The sequence below is a fragment of the Ochotona curzoniae genome, unplaced genomic scaffold (assembly GCF_017591425.1).
Source record: "Ochotona curzoniae isolate NIBS_2020 unplaced genomic scaffold, NIBS_Ocur_1.0 contig_3255, whole genome shotgun sequence".
NCBI classification, from domain to species: Eukaryota; Metazoa; Chordata; class Mammalia; order Lagomorpha; family Ochotonidae; genus Ochotona; species Ochotona curzoniae.
In genome coordinates this window covers 2,399,604-2,420,285 of record NW_024465777.1, presented here as the reverse complement: position 1 = coordinate 2,420,285, position 20,682 = coordinate 2,399,604, and the positions used below count along the sequence as shown (strand labels likewise).

The 20,682-nt window shown below is 51.7% G+C and overlaps 1 protein-coding gene across 1 annotated transcript; it reads left to right on the top strand.

The window, feature by feature from the left end:
* The first annotated feature begins 2,533 nt into the window (after positions 1-2,533).
* Positions 2,534-19,939, top strand: FUCA1 (alpha-L-fucosidase 1). Its single transcript, XM_040979544.1, has 8 exons — positions 2,534-2,938; positions 4,944-5,078; positions 7,757-7,894; positions 12,792-12,897; positions 16,125-16,325; positions 18,153-18,343; positions 19,036-19,135; positions 19,299-19,939. Exons 1-8 carry the CDS (start codon positions 2,574-2,576, stop codon positions 19,437-19,439), a joined length of 1,377 nt encoding a protein of 458 aa, XP_040835478.1. The 5' UTR covers positions 2,534-2,573; the 3' UTR covers positions 19,440-19,939.
* Positions 19,940-20,682: the final 743 nt, after the last annotated feature.

Genomic DNA, 20,682 nt, shown 5'->3' with positions numbered 1-20,682 from the left:
AGGTGGATTATCCACTCTCACAGCTGTGACTCCGACCAGCAAGGACAAGCCTTTCTCCTCTTATTCAGCCAAGAAAATTCCAAGTGCCTGACACAAATGAGGACTCAGGGGATGCCTGTTGGACAAGTTCAGCTAGATTGAAAAATCCCAGAAATCAAATCCTTTCATACTTTCTGCCACTCCCGCAGCCACACCCCAGTTCTGCAGCACTGGTGGGGGAGGCACGGGGGAGAGGAAGAGGGGTGCAAGAGGCCTGGATTTCCCACATTCCCATCACATCCACCATGACACGGCTCACCTGCCCCCACAGGTGACATGTTGGCTTGGTGGCTAAGGAGACAGTAAGTCACAGAGTCCCAGTTGATCTTCCCCAGAGAATGAAAACAAGAGCTGTCCTTGCAGTTCATGCGGAAGTGCCCGGGGTGTCCTTGCCCTGGCTCTAACTTCCCCCTGGGGTAAGAGATCAGAGTCCAGCATCAGGGAGAGGCACAGGCTCTGCAGGGGGACCCCTGGAGTCAGCCTAGGCCCACCTCTAACCCTAGTAGCCTTCTCGACCTTGGGCGGCCCCTGGCCCTGGCCAGGTCCCTTGAGTTAGTCACTTTCCTTTAGGCTTCAGCTCCCATTGCGTTTCAGTTTTGTTTTCCCTTGGGCTCTCGGTCCCCTTCGCTTCAGTTTTGGTTTGGGGCTCTTTTTGTTTTTTTTTCTAAAATTTATTTTATTTTTATTGGAAATTCAGATATACAGAGAGGAGGTGAGACAGACAGGAAGATCTTCCGTCCACTGATTCACTCACTCCCCAAGTGGCCGCAAGGGCTAAAGCTAAGCCGATCTGCAGCCAGGTCCCACACGGGTGCAGGGTCCCAAGGCTTTGGGCGGTCCACAGGCAGGGAGCTGGATGGGAAGCGGGTCTGCCAGGACACGAGCCGGCGCCCATATGGGATCCTGGTGCATGCAAGGCAAGAACTTTAGCCACTAGGCTACCACACCAGACCCCGGGTTTTGGCTCCATGCCCAATTTTGTTTCCTCACAGCCCTATCCACCAATCCCTTGCCGCCCTGTGTCTGGCCCTGCCTGCTGCTGTAACTACTAACCCCCGAGACCCTGTGCTCCCAGTGCCCGCCCCAATGCTATAAATTCACGCTCCCCTCCTTGCTCCACCACCCAGCCCTGTGCTTTCCGGTGTCCCAGCCCTCGCTCTCCCAGCCCTCAGCTCTCTTTTCTCCCGGCTTCCAGTTCTCCGCTGGCCCAGCTTGCCCTCCCACTGGCCTCCTGGGAGCCCCATCCTGTTACAGTAGCAGGAATCCTCTCTCTGCTCTCCCTTCCCACAAACATCTTCCTCTGCCCTGCTTTCTCTCACTTCCCCACAGCCACCTCTACCAACAGAATAAAGCCCGTCCCTGCGGATACCTCTCCTGCTGAAATGAAGACCTCCTGTGTGACTCACTGTGTCTGGTGTCTCGGGTTAATGGCAAAAATTCCTAACAGTGGCCCCTGCTCCCGGCTCTACTTGGAGCAGGTGTGGCACCTGCAGCTGAGGCAGAACTGGGATGGCCTCCTTGCCCTGTTAGGTCCACACATGCTCACTGGGTCGGGAGCCTCTTAGCTCTCAATTCTCTGACCCCCTTTTTAAAAGATTTTTTAAAATTATTATTATTAGAAAGTCTGATTTAGACTGAAGGAGAGACAGAGAGAAAGATCTTCCAGTCACTGGTTCACTCCTCAAGTAGCTGCAACGGCCGAGCTGAGCCAATCCACAGCCAGGACCAGGAGCCTCTTCCAGGTCTCCCTCATGGGTACAGGGTCCCAAGGCTTGGGTCATCCTCTACTGTTTTCCCAGATCACAAGCAGGGAGCTGGATGGGAAGTGGAGCAGCCAGGGCATGAACCGGCACCCATATGGAATCCTGGCACTAGGAGATGGAGGAGTAGCCAACTGAACCATCCCACTAGCTCCTGGCTCTGGTATTTTACAAAGCTCCCCTGGGCATGGGTCTCACTGTTTTCCTTACATGTTAAACTCTCGGCCCCAAGGATGCCCAAAGCAAGTTCAAGAGACAGACAGGTAAAGGGGTACACCTGCTCTCTGTTTGATGCCCACTGTTTCCCCACTTGACCACTCCTAAGGGCTCCCCCTGCTGCCATCATTATTTCTGCCAAAGAGATCACACACCTTACATCTGGTCACCCTGCTACACACAACTCAAACCCCTCCCCCTTCTAGCTCCATGTGCATCAAACCAGTGCTGTGACTGCAGCTCCCCAGACAGCTAGCATCCTGCACTATTTGGCTCTGGGCGTCTCAGGGCTTTTCCTACCTATGAAGATAGTTCCTCCTGAGATCTGCCCAGCGCCGTGCACGCTTCGTGCGTCGTTCTCCCCGTGAACGCCAGAGGGCGCGCCAGGAACGGCCGTCCTGGAAAGGAGGCTGTTTGGCTGCCCCGCCCCTTTTTTCTTGCGAGCCAATCGTTCGTGGGAGTGGGCGGGGCCTCTCGCGCGGACCTGCGCCCCGAGCGCCGGGCGCCGGAGACGCGGAAGCGGCGGCGCTAGGGGCACCCGGGTTTCCGGGCTCCAGCATGGGGTCGCGGCCGGCGCTGCTGCTGGGGCTGCTGCTGCTGCTCCGGGCGGCCTCCTCCTCGCAGCCGGGGGCTCCGCGCCGCTACACCCCGGACTGGCAGAGCCTGGACTCGCGGCCGCTGCCGGCGTGGTTCGACGAGGCCAAGTTCGGGGTGTTTGTGCACTGGGGCGTGTTCTCGGTGCCCGCCTGGGGCAGCGAGTGGTTCTGGTGGCATTGGGAGGGCGAGAAGCGACCCCAGTACCTGCGCTTCATGCGCGACAACTACCCGCCCGGCTTCACCTACGCCGACTTCGGGCCGCAGTTCACGGCCAACTTCTTCTACCCGGAGGAGTGGGCCCAACTCTTCCAGGCTGCGGGGGCCAAGTGAGTGGTGGTCGCGGGCACGCCGGGCAGGGAGGCCGGGGTGGGGGGCCCGAGCTCCTCCGTTGTGCCCCGCGGGAGCCCACGGGCCCTTGCGCTGCCTCCTGGGGGTTGCGGGATTGACCCGAGCTCGCCTGGGCGGGCAGGTTACACCTGTCAGTGCAGAGACCCCCAGCCATGCCCACCGCGCCTTCCCGAAGGAGGTCACCTGTGAGCTTGGACAAGCACGTCAGCCTCCTGGGACGGCCGCAGGAAGGGGCTGCGTGCGCCCCTGGCCGCTCTCCTGCCCCCGAGATGGGAAGGGAAAGCGTGGAATGGGGGTAGTGTTGCAGATCCACCCCTCCTTCCCTCATCTGCTCTCCATCTCCTGGCAAGGGCTGCAGGGGTTCGTGTGGCTTTGAGCGCTGGTGTGGCGTGGGAGGTGTAGGGAACTGGGAGTGGGGCGGGAGTGGGGCGCAGTGTAGAGGAGGCCAGTAATTCCTCTAACTTGGATCTGCCTGCCCTCGCCCCTGCCCGGTCCCTCAGCCGTCTGCAACTTGGCAGCTCTGTACTAAAGAGTTGTTGCCATCGCCTTTAGGACGTGCGGGAAAGGTGGAACAGGAAGCTTGAATAAACAAAGTGTGTGTCTACTCATGTGACAGCAGTGGCTCAACTGTTTTATTATAAGGAGCGCCTACTTTGAGCAGAGAGGCCCCCAGAGCCCGGGATAGACTCGGTTCCCCACGCCAGCCAGCGAGTGAGTCATTGCTCAGGTGGTGTCCAAGCCTGCCGTCCAGGCACGAGAAATGCTGTGTGATTTGGTTGGCCTTTCCCCCCAGCTGTTTGGGGTCTTTGTCACCTGTGTGAAGGACAGGCCATTCCAGAGGCTTGTGGAAGCCGACAGCTTACAGCTCCAGCACCTGCTGTTTGCAGTGGAAATCTTTCTCCTGAGCAAGAGTTGAAAAAAAAGTAGGAATTCCTACCCAGAAGGGTTAGGAGTCCAACTGCTGCGGTGTGTGCCCACCCCTGCTCGACCCTTCCCTGCACACCCACCCTGCTCGTCCCTCCCTCCCCTGCTTGCCCTCCCTCCCCTGCGTGCCCACCCTGCTCACCCCTCCCTCCCCTGCGTGCCCACCCTGTTCATCTCTCCCTCCCCTGCGTGCCCACCCCTGCTCGCCCCTCCCTCCGCTGGGCCACCTCCTTCCACGAGAACTCAGCGCTGAGGAGCGGCACCCAAGGGGAGGGCTGATTGCAGCACTGCCGCCAGATGCTAGTTACTCGCCCACTCATCCAAGAATATTTCCTGTTGTCAAGTTCTCCCAACATCTTTTTTCATTAAATCATTTTGCTTACTTTTTTTTGAGGATTTATTTATTTGAAAGGGAGAGAAAGAGAGCTCTCCCACCTGCTGATTCCTTCCGCACATGGCCTCAATGGCCAGGGCTGGGCAGACTGAAGGCAGGAACCAAGAACTGCGTCCCAGTCTCCCTTCTGGGTACAGGGGCCCAGAGACTTGGGCTTTCACTGAATTGAAAGTAGAACAGATGGGATTCGAACCACCACCCATGAAAGATGCCAGCAGCTTAACCTACTATGCTACAATGCTGGCCTCTCTTAGCCATTTTATTTTACTTTTTAAAAGATTTATTTATTTTGATTTGAAAGGCAGATTTTTAGAGAGAAGGAGAGACAGATCTTCCATCCGCAGGTTCACTCCTAAATGATCCTAATGGCCAGAGCTGAGCAAATCCGACGCCAGGAGCTTCTTCCAGGTTTCCCATGTGGGTACAGGTTCCCAAGGCTTTGGGTCATCCTCCTCTGCTTTCCCAGGCCATAAGTACGGAGCTAAATGGACATAGAGCAACCAGGACTAGATCCAGCACCCATAGGGGACCCTGGCACTGGTAGACAGAGGATTAACCTGCTGAGCCACTACACCAGCTCCCAGCCATTCTGAAAACCATAGGGCGCTGGGGACGTTCATGCTTGTGGCCCACTGCCTTTGCTCACACAGTTTTGGCTCCCACAGGTACGTGGTGCTGACAACAAAGCATCACGAAGGCTTCACCAACTGGCCGAGTCCCGTGTCCTGGAACTGGAACTCGAAAGACCTGGGCCCGCACCGTGACTTGGTGGGTGAATTGGGAGCAGCCGTCCGGAAAAGGTGTGTGTCTGAGTCCTCTCTGCTGAGTTCTGGGCCGTCAGGTGTCAGTAACCTGCAGGGCGCCCAGCCACTGCCTGAGTAATGCCATCCGAGGGGTTCATGGCCAGCTGTGGTTAGGTGAAGGTCAGCCATCAGGAACCAAGGGCTCCGTCCACAGCCTGTCGGAGAGTCCCGGGAAGCTGGCGGCCCAGAGCCTTTGCCCACATCTGCTGCAGGCCTGGGCCTGGGTCTCTCGTCTTTGGGTCCTCCTTGGCCAGGCCTTCCAGAAGTTGGAGCGAATAACAGAGCAGACGGGGTGGAAGGGAGCAGCTGCCACAGCAGGCAGCGAAGTTGGTCTGATTCACGCCCCCAGCCTTTGCCACTTAATAGGAGGTAGATACCCGGGATCTGAGAGGATTGGGGCGGGGGGGTGGAAAGAGAGGCGAGAGGCAGAAGTGGAACTGTGGTCCTGTGTTGGACCCCACCCTCCAGGGTAAGGTGTTCCTGCTACCCCCCCCCCAACACCCACACAACACACACACATCCCACTATCTGGGTGGATGTTCCTGTATCAGCTTCCTCTCAGATGGCTCGGCTGGCTGGCTGAGGTCAGTGCTGCCCGTAACAGCTGTCCAGCTGTGCTCGTGGGGTTGGGACACAGGCTGCTTGGCCTGTGAAATCTAAAACCACTCCCTGGGCCCTTTTTGACAGTGATTGACCGATCTGAAAGGGAAGGACAGACACAGAAATCCATCTCCCGCCTGCTGGCTCATCTGCCAGATGGCTGCAACAGCCGGGGCTGGGTCAGAAGCCAGGAGTCAGGAACTCCATGGGGTCATCGGGTATATGTGTGTCAGGAACCCGCATTCTCGGACCATCATTCACTGCTTCCCCTGTGGGAAGCAGAGGGGCTGGCCCTCTGAGAGGGGAGCCAGGTGGCCCGAGTGGCAGCCTAGCCCGCTGTGCCACAACACTGGCTCTGTAGCTTGAAGAATTTCCTGGCGCCTGAATGCTGTTGAGTATTCTCAGAGCTGTGCTTTGCTGGCAACCCTGCCGTAAACGTTGATTCGCTCTGGACTCGAGTCACAGTGTCCATCTCTTATCTATTCAGTCCCAGCCAGATGATGAAATAGCTGACTTCAGATCCTTCGTAGGGGTGCCACTGCCGTGTTCTCCTTACTACTTTATGTAAGATTGATTTGAGAAAAAAAAAAAAGGTTGATTTATTTGAAAGGCAGAGAGAATGACAGAGCTCTTCCATCAATTGGTTGACTGCTCAAATGACCCAAATAGCATGGGCTTGGACAGGCTGAAGCCAGGAGCCAGGAACTCCACCCAAGTCCTACGTAGGCAGCAGGAGCCCAAGCACTTGGGCTATCTTTTTTTTTTTTTTTTTTTGGTCAAGTTTGATTTAAAGCATGAGGAGATCACAGAAATACATTTAAGGATAGAGAGGGGAAGGGTGGGAAAGATGTTTCTGCTTCCAGCTTGTGTCCACAGGAGAGAGGGCGTCCCTCTGCATGGCTGGCTTCTGTGCACCTGAGCAGGGGACAGGTGACGTGATCCCGCCCTCCAGTCTCAGGGAGGGGAGCCTGTGGAAGGCACCTGGTCTGCCAGGGCTGTTGCTGGGCCTCCCTCCAACGCAGGAGCCTGGCCTCGAGCCCCTGAGGCCCCTGACCTGGCCACTCCCATCCTGGCACTTTGGCTTACAGCAGGCGTACGCTGGGGCCTGTCTGGGACCCCTAACCTGTCTCCTTACTCCTATTTAATCCTAGTCATGCAAAAACACAGCTGAGTTCAGACTGCCATCGAGGTGTTCTCTTTCCCTGAATAGTAGCATTTGGTTTTGTCTTTCTGTTTTTTTGCTTATTCCTAAAGATTTATTTATTTTTATTGGAAATGCAGTTTTACAGAGAGAAAGAGAGACAAATATCTACCTTTACTGGTTCACTCCGCAAACAGCCACCATGGCCAGAACCAGGAGCTTTTCCTGGGTCTCGCATTGGTGCAGGGTCCTAAGGCTTTGGGCTATCCTCTACTGCTTTTCCAGGCCACAAGCAGGGAGCTGGAAATGGAGCAGCTGGGACACAAACCGGCACCCACATTGGATCCTGGTGATTGGAGATGGGGGATTAGCCAATTGAGCTAAAGTGTGCTGAGCCTTATAGTAGTTTTGTAGCACTGTCTTCATTCATTCATTCATTTGCAGAGAGAGAGAGAGGGAGAAACAGAAATCTTCCATCCACTAGTCCACTCCCAAGATGGCCACCACAGCCTGCTAGTGTGTCTGCGAAAGGGGCAGATGACCTACGACCTTGAACCTGTGCACCTGCTTGAGTTGCAGCTGTCTGGGGAGTGACCCAGCAGATGGAAGATCTCTCACACTGTTATTCTTCTTTTCAAATAGATAAATAAATCTTAAAAAACGATAAAATATGTGTGTTTAGATGACTTTTTGATGTTGAAGTATATAGGAAAAATAGTAATATGGGTTTTCAGAAACACAGTTAAGTCCAACATTTTTGCTTTAGTGAATGATAGGAAATAATTCAAGGAAATGCTGTTGGCTCCTCACCACAGGATACTCCAATAGGTGATTTCACAGAACCATTAAGGAAAAGCTGTAATTGATTTTTTTTCTTAATGTAGCGTATTATTTCTTTGCCTCCTAACCATTTCTGTTCTGTTTCCTGTTCCAGGAACATCCGATATGGACTCTATCACTCACTTTTGGAGTGGTTCCATCCTCTCTACCAACTTGATAAGAAAAATGGCTTCAAAACGCAGCATTTTGTCAGCGCAAAAACGATGCCGGAGCTGTACGACCTTGTTAACAGGTAAGGAGCAGGAGGGGTTTGGCTCCGAGGACGACGGTGAGTCGGGCCTTCCGACAGGGGAGTGTTGGAAGGGGGGAGAGCAAGCAGGTGCAGCAATTCTACAAGACACCGGAGTAGTCTAAGTGAGACATCTCTTCCTTTGGTTCTGGTCATGTTGCTCGTGTGGGTGAAACCCAGAATGGGAGTCACTTCAGAACTTCAGCACCCTGTTGCATCAGGATCCTGAGGGGGCCAAGGGCCCCTATGGAGGAGGATCGATCCTGGGGCCAGTCACCACTTAAGTACTGCTGTTGTTTCTCACATGCCTTAAAGAGACAGCCCAGCTGGAGCTGCACCTCTCACTGTGCAATGGGGACCGCAAGGCCTTCTCTGTAGGCTCAGAATTACATGTGAACAGTACCTGTCACACTGCCTAGTGTGGAGTAGGGTGGTGGTATCCCTTTTTAAGTGTTTTATTTTGTTTGTTCAAGGGATAGAACGAGGTAGCGAGAAAGAATTCTTACATCTGCTGGTTCACTCACCAGATACCTGCAGTGGCCAAGGTTGAGTCAGACTGAAGCCCGGCTGCCTGCATGGGTGCCAGGGACCCAGTTAGTTGAGCCATCAACTGCTACCTCCCAGAGGGCTAGCATCAAAAACAGAGCTGGAACTCACACTCAGACACTCCAACATGGGTTGCACATAGATGTTTGAAGATTTATTTCATTTCATTTAAAAGGCAAAATTTGGGGCCCGGTATGATAGCATAATGGTTAAGGTCCTCACCTTGAATGCACTAGGATCCCATATGGGTACTGGTTCTAATTCTGGCAGTTCTACTTCCCATCCAGCTCCCTGCTCGTGGCCTGGGAAGGCAGTCGAGGACGGCCCAAAGCCTTGGGGCCCTGCACCTGAGTGGGAGACCCAGAAAGAAGTTCCTGGCTCCTAACTTCAGATTGGTGCAGCACCGGCTGTTGGAGCCACTTGGGGAGTGAATCATCAGATAGAAGATCTTCTTCTCTGTCTCTCCTCCTCTCTGTACATCTGCCTTTCCAATAAAATAAATAAATCTTTTTTAAAAAATTAAAAGGCAGAGTTTACAGAAAGAGAAAAAAGAGTTCTTCCGTCTGCTGGTTAACTCCCCAGATGGCCACAGAGGCTGAGCTGGGCCAGGCCTAAGTTGGTTCTCCCACCTGGCTGCAGACGCCTCAGGCACTTGGACCACCTTCTGCTGCTTTCGGGTCAGTAGTGAAGCATCCAGAACCTGAAGCAGCGCCCAGATGGGATGTGGTGGTAACAGAAGGTGGGTTGAAGGTTACACCCCAGCCCCCGCCCCTCAGGTGGCCTCCTCATCACTGCTGCAGATGCCCACCATTGCACACCCCTTTGAGAACTAGGAAGACAATCTCCTGTCCAAATTCTGTGCAGCTGGCATCGCTCAGGCAAGAATGCAGTGTTGGATCTAGAATCGCATTACTGGCTGTATGGCCTTGAACCAACTGCTTGACCTTTCCAGAGCTTGTTTAAATCTGAAATGGGACTGATATGATAGCATGGAGTCATGAAAATTTTACCAAGACCTCCCCGTACAGCATGGACAGGGTTGGCAAGAGGCAACGCATGATGCATAAGAAACAAGACAAAGACAAAGTAAAAAGATCATGAAAGCAAGTGGCCAGAGGTTTCCCTCTTTCAAGGGGAAAGGAGCCCCACAGGCTCACTGCCTCAACTGTGTATTGACCTGCGTAGGCAGCCAAGTTACAGGAACTGATGTGACACAGACTTGAAGAGCCACACCCCGTGTTCACATTAACTACTGCTCAGTCAGAAAGAAGCAGCATGACCTGAGTTCAGAGGGCAGCACGTGACCATCTCCAGGATATGCAAGCACACAGCTGTCTTGGACCGTTGCCTGCAAGCTTCTTGATCAAGTCAAACTGTGGTTCTTTTCTTTTAAGCTTCCCATGATGGCGAAATGGGGATAATAATACGCCACAGACAGAGCTAGTGAGGGGACGAGTGTACCTTGCCTGCTACAACTTTTTTTTATGATCTATTTATTTTTATTGCAAAGTCAGACTACACAGAGAAAGAAATACAGAGCAAAAGATCTATCCACTGATTCACTCTCCAAATGACTGCAGTGGCCGAAGTTGAGCTGATCCAAAGCCAGGAGCCATAAACTTCTTTCCGGGTCTCCCATGTGGATGCAGGGTCCCAAGGCTTTGGGCCATCCTCAACTGCTTTCCCAGGCCACAAGTAGGGAACTGGATGGGAAGTGGAGCAATCGGGATACAAACTGGCACCCATATGGGATCCTGGCACATGCAAGGCAAGGACTTTAGCCACTAGGCTCTTGCACCAGGCCCCTGGTACAACTTCTTACAAGTGGTAAAACACACGCCTCCTGTGTCGTGCCTCGCCACTTAGCCAGCAGTCTTTCCCCTAGAGTCCTGGCTGTCCCAGCTCAGCAGCACAGCATAGGCTTTAGCATCAGTCAGTCACATTTCTTCAGCAATTTGTTCATTTATTTGGATGGCAGAGTGACAGAACGAAGCAGATAGGAGAGATCTTCCACCTGCTTGCTCACTTCTCTCACGACAACCAAAGCTGGACCAGGCCAAAGCCACGGGTCAGGATCTCCCGCCAGGTCTCCTGTGCTGGGCCATCACCCGCTTCTTCCCGTGTTAGCTGAAAGCTGGATTGGAAGCCGCGGAGCCAGGACTGCAGTCAGCGTTCCCATATGGGATGCAGGTGCACCAGGCAGCAGCTTAACCCCTCCTGCCACGGCTCCTGCCACGGCTCCTGCCACGGCTCCTGCGGCTCCCAAGCTTGGTCACCAAAACCACGCCACTCTGCCAGCTCCTGCCACGGCTCCTGCCACGGCTCCTGCCACAGCTCCTGCAGCTCCCAAGCTTGGTCACCAAAAACACGCCGCTCTGCCAAGCGTTGAGTTTCTACTGCTAAACTGAGAATAATAGCACCTATCTGTGTGTGTGTATACAAACCTACCTTATTACTCAGTGGTAATATGCAAAGGACCTAAGTGAAGGCCAGGTGGGTACTGGTGATCCTCCACAGTGGGAACGCTGGGTAGTTGTCAAAAACCCGTGCCTGGCAGACTAGTTCGTGCTCTTAACACATCTTAAAAGCAACAGCTTCAGTACTATAGTTTTAGAGCACCACTCTCAACAGGAATTAGATACTGGAAGAAAACCTAGCTCTGTATACAAGGCTATTTCAGAAAGGTTGGTGGAGGCTGTTTTTAGCCTACCAGTTAGTATTTTGATTAAGAGCCCTGGATCAGAGTCCCTGGGTTCAGTACCCAGCTCCCGACTCCAGCTGCCTGCTAGTACAGATCCGAGGGGTTCGTATGGGCACCCCACACGGGAAGACTGGATTGCATTCCCCAGTCTTGGCTCGGCCCAGGCCAGGCCACTGTAGGCGTTTGGGAAGTGAGCCATTGGAACAGATCTCTCTGTCTCTCTGTGTCTCTTCCTTTCTCTCTTTCTGTGCCTGTCACTTGTTTTGTTTTCAGTTTATGAAAAAGATAAATTTATTGTGGCATAAAAATATTGAAATCTGGGCCCCGGCACAGTGGCCTGGTGGCTAAAGTTCTTGCCTTGAATGCGCCAGGATCCCATATGGCAGTTCTAATCCCAGCAGCTCCACTTCCCATCCAGCTCCCTGCTTGTGGCCTGGGAGAGCAGTCAAGGACAGCCCAAAGCCTTGGGACCCTGCACCCACGTGGGAGACCTGGAGGAGGTTCCTGGCTCCTGACTGGATCGGCTCAGCACCAGCCATTGTGTTCACTTGGGGAGTGAATCATCTGATGGAAGATCTTCCTCTCTGTCTCTCCTCCTCTATATATCTGACTTTGCAATAAAAATAAAATAAATCTTTGAAAAAAAAAAGTTGAAATCCATACAGCTTTAGTTTTTTTTTTTAAGAGATTTATTTATTGGAAAGGTGGAATTACAGATAAAAAGGGATAGATCTTTTATCTCTTAGTTCTCTCCCCCAAATGGCCTGGACTTTCTCTCACGTATCCTGTGTGGGTGCAGTGGACCACGCTCTGCTGCTTTCCCAGGCCATTAACAGGAAGCTAGATCAGAAGTAGAACTTCCAGGGCTCAAACTGGGGACCCATGTGGGATGTCAGCACTGCAAGCAGCAGCTCGATGTGCCGTACCACAACGCTGGCCCCAAGCTTTTTCCTAATGTGCGTGAACTTTGTGAAGACCCCTCGTGTTCATGAACTTCCAATAACCTTGTATTTTAGTTCCATTCTCTGTGAACTTTTTTTTTTTTTAAGATTTATTTATTTTTATTGGAAGGTCAGATATACAGAGAGGAGGAGAGACAGAGAGGAAGATCTTCCATCAGATGATTCACTCCCCAAGTGGCTGCACTGGCTAGAGCTGAGCCGATCCAAAGCCAGGAGCCAGGAGCTTTTGGGTCTCCCACATGGGTGCAGGTTCCCAAGGCTTTGGGCCATCTTCAACTGCTTTCCCAGGCCACAAGCAGGAAGCTGGATGGGAAGTGAGTCTGCTGGGACACAATCCGGTCCCCATGTGGGATCTTGGCGCATTCAAGGTGAGGACTTTAGCCACTAGGCTACCCTGCCGAGCCCTATTCTCCATGAGCTTTTTGGAGAACCCTCCGATATTGATTGTAATTTCTTTTTCTAAAAAGAAATAAGAAAAAAGATGAGGAAGTAATAAGCCAAAATGCCGTTTTGTCTTATACAGTGGTTTTGTTAACAAAATGATATGTTGTATTGTCACATCCTCTGCATTATGGTAACTAATACTTCCAAAGTGGGTTCGTTATCTAAAATTTGTTGCAAAAATCACCCTGCAAGATGTCACTGTGAGTGCACTGACATAGCGGCATCATGGCGATGGCCTGTCTTCCAGCTACAAGCCCGATCTCATCTGGTCTGACGGGGAGTGGGAGTGTCCTGACACCTACTGGAACTCCACAGGGTTCCTCGCCTGGCTCTACAATGACAGCCCTGTCAAGGTACACGATTATCCACTGACTGCCTTTTCTTAAAGATTTGTTTGTTTATTTGTAAGTCAGAGTAACAGAGAGAGGAAGAGAGACAGCAAGCTCTTCTGTCTGCTGCTTCGTTCCCAAATGCCTGCAATGACTGGAATTGGCCTGAGCCAAAGGCAGGAACCAGGAACTCCCTGCGGGTCTCCCACTTGGGTGGGGTGACCTAGGTGCTTGAGCTGAGCCTGGCTGCCTCCCAGGGTGCACGCAGGAAGCTGGAGTGGGCAGCAGAGCCAGCACTGAACTGCAGGCACTCCGACAGGAGCTGGGGCTGTCCTAACCAGCTGCCTCTAATGCAGTCCGTGTAGGTTTAGAAAGGGTTGAATTTATAAAACAACACAGAATAGAGAGAATTTCTAGATTTCCACAGAGAAGAATAAACCCTGCTAAGCAAGTAAATATTGTAATACATAAAACAGAGGGAATGAGCGCCTGTGACCCTACCTACTCTTCATTGATTATATGATTACATGAAGGGCCTAGATTATAGGAAAGGACTGGAAAGTGTATATTATGAGAAAAATATGCATGAATTTCAAATTTTGCACTAAAACTTTATACTGAGTTTCACATGTCATTTTTGAAGCACCCCTGTATAGTCTAACTCTGAAGGAGTGGGTCATTTATGTCATTTATCTTGAGGGGTCATTGTGTGCCCTAACAGCCTCCCTGAAGTCAGCCAGCACCGTTAGCCACTGCAGTTGCCATTACAGTTTGTGTTTCAGTACGCTTTCTTGCAAAGTAGTTGAGGTCTTGAACCTCACAGTGGATTTGAGGTGGATTGTCAAGTGAATCTGTGAAGCCAAATTGCACTGCAGTGCTGGGATGGCTTGGGAGACGCCTAAGGATGTTATTAGAATTACTTACCAACTCAAAAACTGGGAATTAAAAAGGAAAAGAGATCCTATGTGATGAAAAGGAATGGACGCACACTGTGGTACAAAAGGGTTAAGCCGTGGCCAGCGGCACCAGCGTCCCATGTGAGAACTGGTTCAATTCCTGCATTCTCCACTTCTGGCCCAGCTTTCTGCTAGTGCTGTGCGTGCTGCAGTATGACACCCATGGTAGTTGCTGAATAAACAGTTACTGAATGAGTGGGAGGGTGCTGAACCAAGAGTTAGGGTCACTGATACCCTGTGTGCTCAGCAGTGCCTCTGCATACCTACTCAGGGTGTATAGCTTGGAGCCCAGTCATTTGCTATGTGGGGCAGTTACGCTGTCATTAAGAAACATCACACAGTGGGTTAAACTGTAGCCTGCTGTGTCGGCATCTTGTGTGAGTGTTCTGGCTGTTTCACTTCCTAACCAGCTCCCTGCTCATGACCTGGCTGTAACCTCCCTGCCTGTGACCACAGTGTCACAATCTCACAGGCTCAAGTGTCACATGAGAGACCCAGAAGAAGCTCCTGGCTCCTGATTACAGACTGACCCAGCCCTGGCTCTATGGTCACATGGGGAGTGAACCAGTGGATGGAAGAAATCTCTGTCTCTCCTCTCTCTCATTCTGCCTTTCAAAGAAATAAATAAAATAAATCTTTAAAAAAGAAGAAGAAATCACAAAGAGAAATAGTTAGGCAAAAATGCAAGCTTGGAAAGAGGAAGCAGATATGAACTCCAGGAGCAGGATTTGGGCTGCTGGTGAGATGGCACTGGAATGCCCACATGCCATGCTGGAGTGTCTGGGTGCCAGTATTGGCTGCCACCTGTGCCCACCCCTCTAGCCATTGGTTATACCTGAGTGGGTTCAGCCAACAGTGAGTCAAAAATATTTGAAAAAAAAATGTGTTCTAAACATATACAGAATTAATTTTCTTTTTTAAAAATGATTTATTTGTATTGGAAACGCAGATTTACAGAGAAAAGGAGACACAGAAAGATCTTCCATCTGGTTTTCACTCTCCCAAGTGACCACAACAGCCAGAGCTGAGCCGATCCGAATTAGGAGCCAGGAGCTTCTTCCAGTCTGTCTGGGAAGAAGTCAGAGTAGAGTCCCCAGGCTTTGGGCCTTGCTCTACTGCTCTCCCAGGCCACAAGCAGGGAGCTGGATGGGGAAGAGGAGCAGCCAGGACACAAACCAGCACCTATGTGGGATCCCGGCACATGCAAGGCAAGGAGTTAGCTACTAGGCCTCCACTCCAGGGAAGGAAGGCTTCCTGAAGACTGCTTCCTGGGCACAGTGTTTGTGCTCAGTGCTTGCCAAAGCAACCTCCCCTGAGGAGCTGCAGGGTTCTTCCTGGGCTGGGAGGAGAGAGGACTTCGTTACTCTAGGGTTCTCAAGCATTGGAACCAAAGGCCAAATAATAGCCTTTACTCATTAAAGTAAGATTCGTTTTATTTGCAGTGTATTCATTTAATACACTTGTATGGTAGACTGTTAAGAAAGAAAATTTTATGGCTATTTATACACATTATAGTAATCACATCTACTATTTGTCTTTAAAATGGAGAAATCAAAGAAAAATAAGTCCAGCCTTGAAGAGGGGGCCTAGATGAAGGCCCATGAATTGGTCTTTTCTAAAAATGTAACAGGTATGGTGCTAGATTATTTTATTTTGTTTGCACTTTTTGGGGGGGATTGGCCTTTTAAGATCAGTATTTAAACCGTGTTTTATTAATTTAACAAAGTTGAAAGTGACTGCTCTGTACGTCATGATCATGACATGTTGATGCTGTGAGAGTTCGCTGTCATCTAGATACTAAGTTTATTGGTGTTTTTAACGTCAAACTAGGACTGCAGGTTATCTGTCCCCCACCCGCCTTGGACAGGGGTATGGCTCAATCTGGGGGCCGTATTGGAACCTTGCTTTCTAGTGCTGGGTGGGGGTGGGGAATGTCTAATTACTGGCTTCAATAAACATGAATCCAGACTGGATGATCTTTGCACCACTGTCACAGTGTGGATCCCACACATCTCAACACCAAGATTCAGGTGTCCCATCATGGTGGGGCTGCCCAGGGTCCTGCATCTGCTCTCTGCCCACCAGATGCTGGTGGCATTGACACCATTGTGACCACACAGGCTTTGCCAAATTGTCCTCCCGCCACAGGATAAAATGTCCCCAGGTCATCACGGCTACTCTAGAGTAACTGTCCCTTGCTTCTGAATGGACTCTCAGCACGTCCGTCACATGGCAGTGAGTAGATGAGTGGGGGAGGGGGTAACTGCAGTGATCTGCTCCTCCTTCCTTCTCTAGGATGAGGTGGTGGTGAACGACCGATGGGGTCAGAACTGCTCCTGCCGCCACGGAGGCTACTACAACTGTCAAGACAAGTTCAAGCCCGAGAGCTTGCCGGACCACAAGTGGGAGATGTGCACCAGCATCGACAAGATGTCCTGGGGCTACCGCCGCGACATGATGTTAGCCGACATTGCAAGCGAGTCAGCAATCATTTCGGTAAGAGCGCCTTGGAATGAAGGTGTGGTTTGGTTCTGTCTCTAAGCAGCTTTGTAACTAAGAGTGATGGAAGCATCTGGATGGTCCCATGGAGCCTACTGACCGAAGCCTCTCCTAAGAAGAAAGTAGGTCTGAGAATACTGTGAAAAGGCCAGCCAGCTGCATAGCACTTAGGACAGCTGTGTCCTGTGTCAGAGGGCCTGGGTCCACACCCGATCCTGTTCCTGACCCCAGCATCCTGCAGATACACATCCTGGGAGGCGGTGGTGATGGCACAAGTGTTTGGATCCATTACCCATGTGGGCAACCCAGATGGAGTTCCGGACTTCAGGGCTTGTCCTGGCCTGCCCGCCAGCTCTTGCAGGCATTTGGGGAGTAAACCAGCGGATGGCAGAGCTCTGTCTCTGTCTCTTTCTCTGCCTTCCTTTTGCTGTTTTTAAAGTCTGTACATGTTCAGTGCAAACCCTTTTTTTTTCCAGAATATATATATATATATGTATAGAAGTAGGTAGATAAATAGATTTAGATTTATTTGCTTATTTTGAAAGGCAGAGAGAGAGAGAGATTCCATCTGTCGGTTTATCACCAAATGACTGCAATGGCCAGAGCTGGGCCAGGCTGAAGCCAGGAGCCTAAAGGTCCATCCAGGTCTCCCCTATGGGTAGCAGGGGCCAGAGTACTTTGGACTGTTGTCCTAGGAATGCTAGCAGGGAGCTGGATTGGAAGTGAGGCAGCCAAGACTCAAGCTGGCACCCAGCATCACAAGTAGCAGCTTAATCCTCTATATCACAACATTGTCTCCCAGAACATGCAGGGCTGTGTTTGTTGTAATTTTTATTTATTTGAAAGAGAAATCTGGTTCATTGTCCAAACACCCACAACAACCAGGGCTGGGCCAGGCCAAATGCAGGAGCCCAGAATTCAATCTGGTCTCCTACTTGTTGGCATGAACCCAAATACTTAAACTATTACCCACTTCCTTCCAGAACATTAGCTGGAAGCTGCAAGCATCCCAAGCAGGTGTCTTAACTGTTAGCCAAACACCTGCCCCTCTCTGCCTCTCAAATAAAGAAGTTTGTTTGTTTGTTTGAAGATTTATTTTTATTGGACAGTCAGCTATACAGAGAAAAGAGACAGAGAAGAAGATCCTCCGTCCAATGGTTCACTCCCCAAGCAGCCTTAAGAACCAGAGCTGAGCCAATCCAAAGCCAGGAGCCAGGAGCTTCCTCTGGGTCTCCCACATGGGTGCAGGGTCCCAAGGCCTTGGGCCATCCTCGATTGCTTTTCCCAGGCCACAAGCAGGGAGCTGGATGGAAAGTGGGCCCTTCGGGATTAGAACTGGCACCCAAATGGGATCCCAGCACATGGAAGGCGAGGATTTTAGCCGCTTGGATACTGTGCCAGACCCAGTAATGAATTCTTTTTAAGTGTTCTATCCATGACTGGTTCCCTTGAGCACAGCTGCTGGAGGCAGCCCTAAAGGCACGCATGTGTGCGCACACAGCAAGCAGGGCACTTGTATTCACATACACACACATACACTTGCATGTACGCGCACCCCTTGCTGCTGGAGCAGGCAGGGCCCTCGTCTTCACAGCACGTTGGCCGCGTGTATAGTTACAGAGCCACAGCAGGGAGCCTCTGCTGTCCAAATGAATATCACGTTGATCCGTGTCACCATTTCAGCTGGATTTTCAGTTCTATATGATCCTTTCCTGCTCTTGACAGTGACAACAGACAGACATTTTGACAGCCCAGATGTCCGTGCCCAGGGCATTCTGCCCAGCTCATCCATCACAGTGATGCCCAGCTCTCTGCCCTGTCCAGGAACTGGTCCAGACTGTGAGTCTGGGAGGCAACTACCTGCTCAACATCGGACCCACCAAGGACGGGCTGATAGCGCCCATCTTCCAAGAGAGACTCCTGGCTGTTGGAAAGTGGCTGAGCGTCAATGGGGAGGCCATCTACAGCTCCAAGCCATGGAGGGTGCAGCTTGAAAAGAACGCCACGGCCGTGTGGTGAGTGTTGTCCTCAGCCGTTTGTGGGATCAAGTGTGTGTGAGTCCACAGGGCAGCGAGCCAGGCCGGGATCCTCTCTCTGGTTGTCAGCTGTGCCCCCAGGGGCTGTGGCCTCTGCCAGCAGCACATCTTTGTTGAGGGAGGGTAGAGAGGAAGGAGTCGTGGACCAGCTGTGGCCGTGACCCTGCTCCTGAGAACAGCAGCAGCCAACGCATGTGAGGCATGCGACGAACGTGGCTGGCCAAGGACTCACCCTTGCACTTCCAGAACTAGCCATTGGATCTTGGCCCTTAGTTTTTCACCTGCAGTATAGAAGGATGATTTGTAACTTCACAGGGTTAATGCCCAGGCACATAGGTCTTTGGGTCATCAGAAGCAGATGAGTCCTGCTGTGTTGTTTGAGTTGTCATCCCCCTCTGAACGTGGTGGAACCTCGGACCCACAGACCTGTTTCTGAGTTGTACCCTGCCCTTATCTCCTCTGCTAATTTCATGTGGATTTGGGTTGAAAAAAGATAAATGACTCCCAGATGAAAAACCTAACACGGTAGTTTTAAAAGGAAACATAACCCAAACTAGAGGGAGACCAGAAAGGGTTGTGCTGGCCAACAGGGCTCGGACAGGGCCTGCATGAGGTGACCTCGCATGGTTGCCCGCCCAGCACCTTTAACACTGATGTTTGAATTATCCCAGGTATACCTCGAAAGGATCCACCGTCTATGCCATTTTCCTGCACTGGCCAGAAAATGGAGTCCTACGCCTGGAATCCCCCATGACCACCTCAGCTACCAAGGTAAGATGCCCTCCGCTGCTCTTTCCTGGGGCAGCCAGCCTGGCCAAGAGGCATGGCAACCCCCACTGCTCCCCATCTCCATTCCCTGGGTCCATCCTCAGCTGCCCGCCCGGCCTGGTGCTTCCTAATGGGTAACACTGTCTTTGCTGGCCGCTTTCTGTAGGTGAGGATGCTGGGAGTACAAGCCGATCTGAAGTGGACAACCAGTCCAGAGGAAGGGCTCCTGGTCTCACTGCCCACAATACCACCCTCTGCCCTCCCAGTGGAGTTTGCCTGGACCCTGCAGTTATTGGGGGTGAAGTGAGCACTGTGGGTCGGAAGTGTGCTGCTGCCTGGGACTCCCTCTTGCTATTCAGTCACTGAAATGAAGGAACTCCTCCTCCCTGCCCAGGGCAGCTTTTCCATCAAAGGAACTCACTGTGTACAACCCTGAAATCCTGATGACTACAAGACCCCTGCAGGATCCACTGCTGGCACCTGCCACAGAAGAGGGGACTGTTCCATTCTTATGCATGGCAAGTGTTTGTTGTGCATACATCACTCTGGCTGTCTTCCCCAGTGACTTCAAACCAAGAATCAGCCGAGTCCCCTCTCTGCCCTAGGGAGAAGGGGAAAAGGGCTCGGCAAACTCAGCCATTGCCAGACTCTTCCTCCAAGGGGCAGGACAGCCTAGACAGGGAGGAAAAGGCCGGCCAGGCTGCCAGCATCAGGGAGCCCGAAGCTAACTCAGTGTGCTGACCATGGGGATGCTAGCCTGCCTTTGAAAGTGCAATCAGGTAAATAAATGTGGATGTCAGATCATTGCTACCGAAGTGTCTGCTGTGGAATTCTTTCCCACTTTCTGTGTGGGCTACTTGAAGCTTTATAAGTATGTGGTTTGCTTACAAAACAGTTTGCCAATCTCCTCTGTGCCCAGCTCTCAGCGATCATCTGTCCAGCAGGCCCCGAGACCACCAAGGGGTGAGAGGACAGTGCTCTTCTGCAGCAGAAACACTGGAGGCAAACTGGTGGTTAAGAGTGTCTGTTAAGAGAAGTCACAAGCTTAGGTAGGAGAAGGGGGCAAGCAGAAGGGCGGTCCCAACAGTACAACAACATTGTGACTGGCTAATAGATATGTCTGTCTCTTTTGAACCATCCAATGAAGTTAAAGGTTAGGAAGCACAGGAAAGTGTACCTCAGGACAGACTTGTTATCTGCTGAAAGGCAGGATGAATGTAACATTTGACTTCCTAGAGTTGTTTACAAAGAAGTTCTAGCAGAGTAGGGAAGAGAGACTGGATGCAGCCCATCAATCTTGTTGCAGCCCTGTGAACAGGCCATGTGGGGGTCTGTTAGCCAAGGGCAACAGTGTGCCCTGTGCCTATGGCTTCCCATATGAGCTCAGCAGGCAGAGGACCAGGGACAATCTCCCACACCCGACATAGACAAGGATCCTTTCTGTACTGAAGTGGAAACCAGCCTATGTGTGGCTATGAGCTCACAGGCAGGACACAGCAGTCACATGATAAGAAGCTAGGTTTCTCAGCAACAGCAAAGTCAGGCAAAGA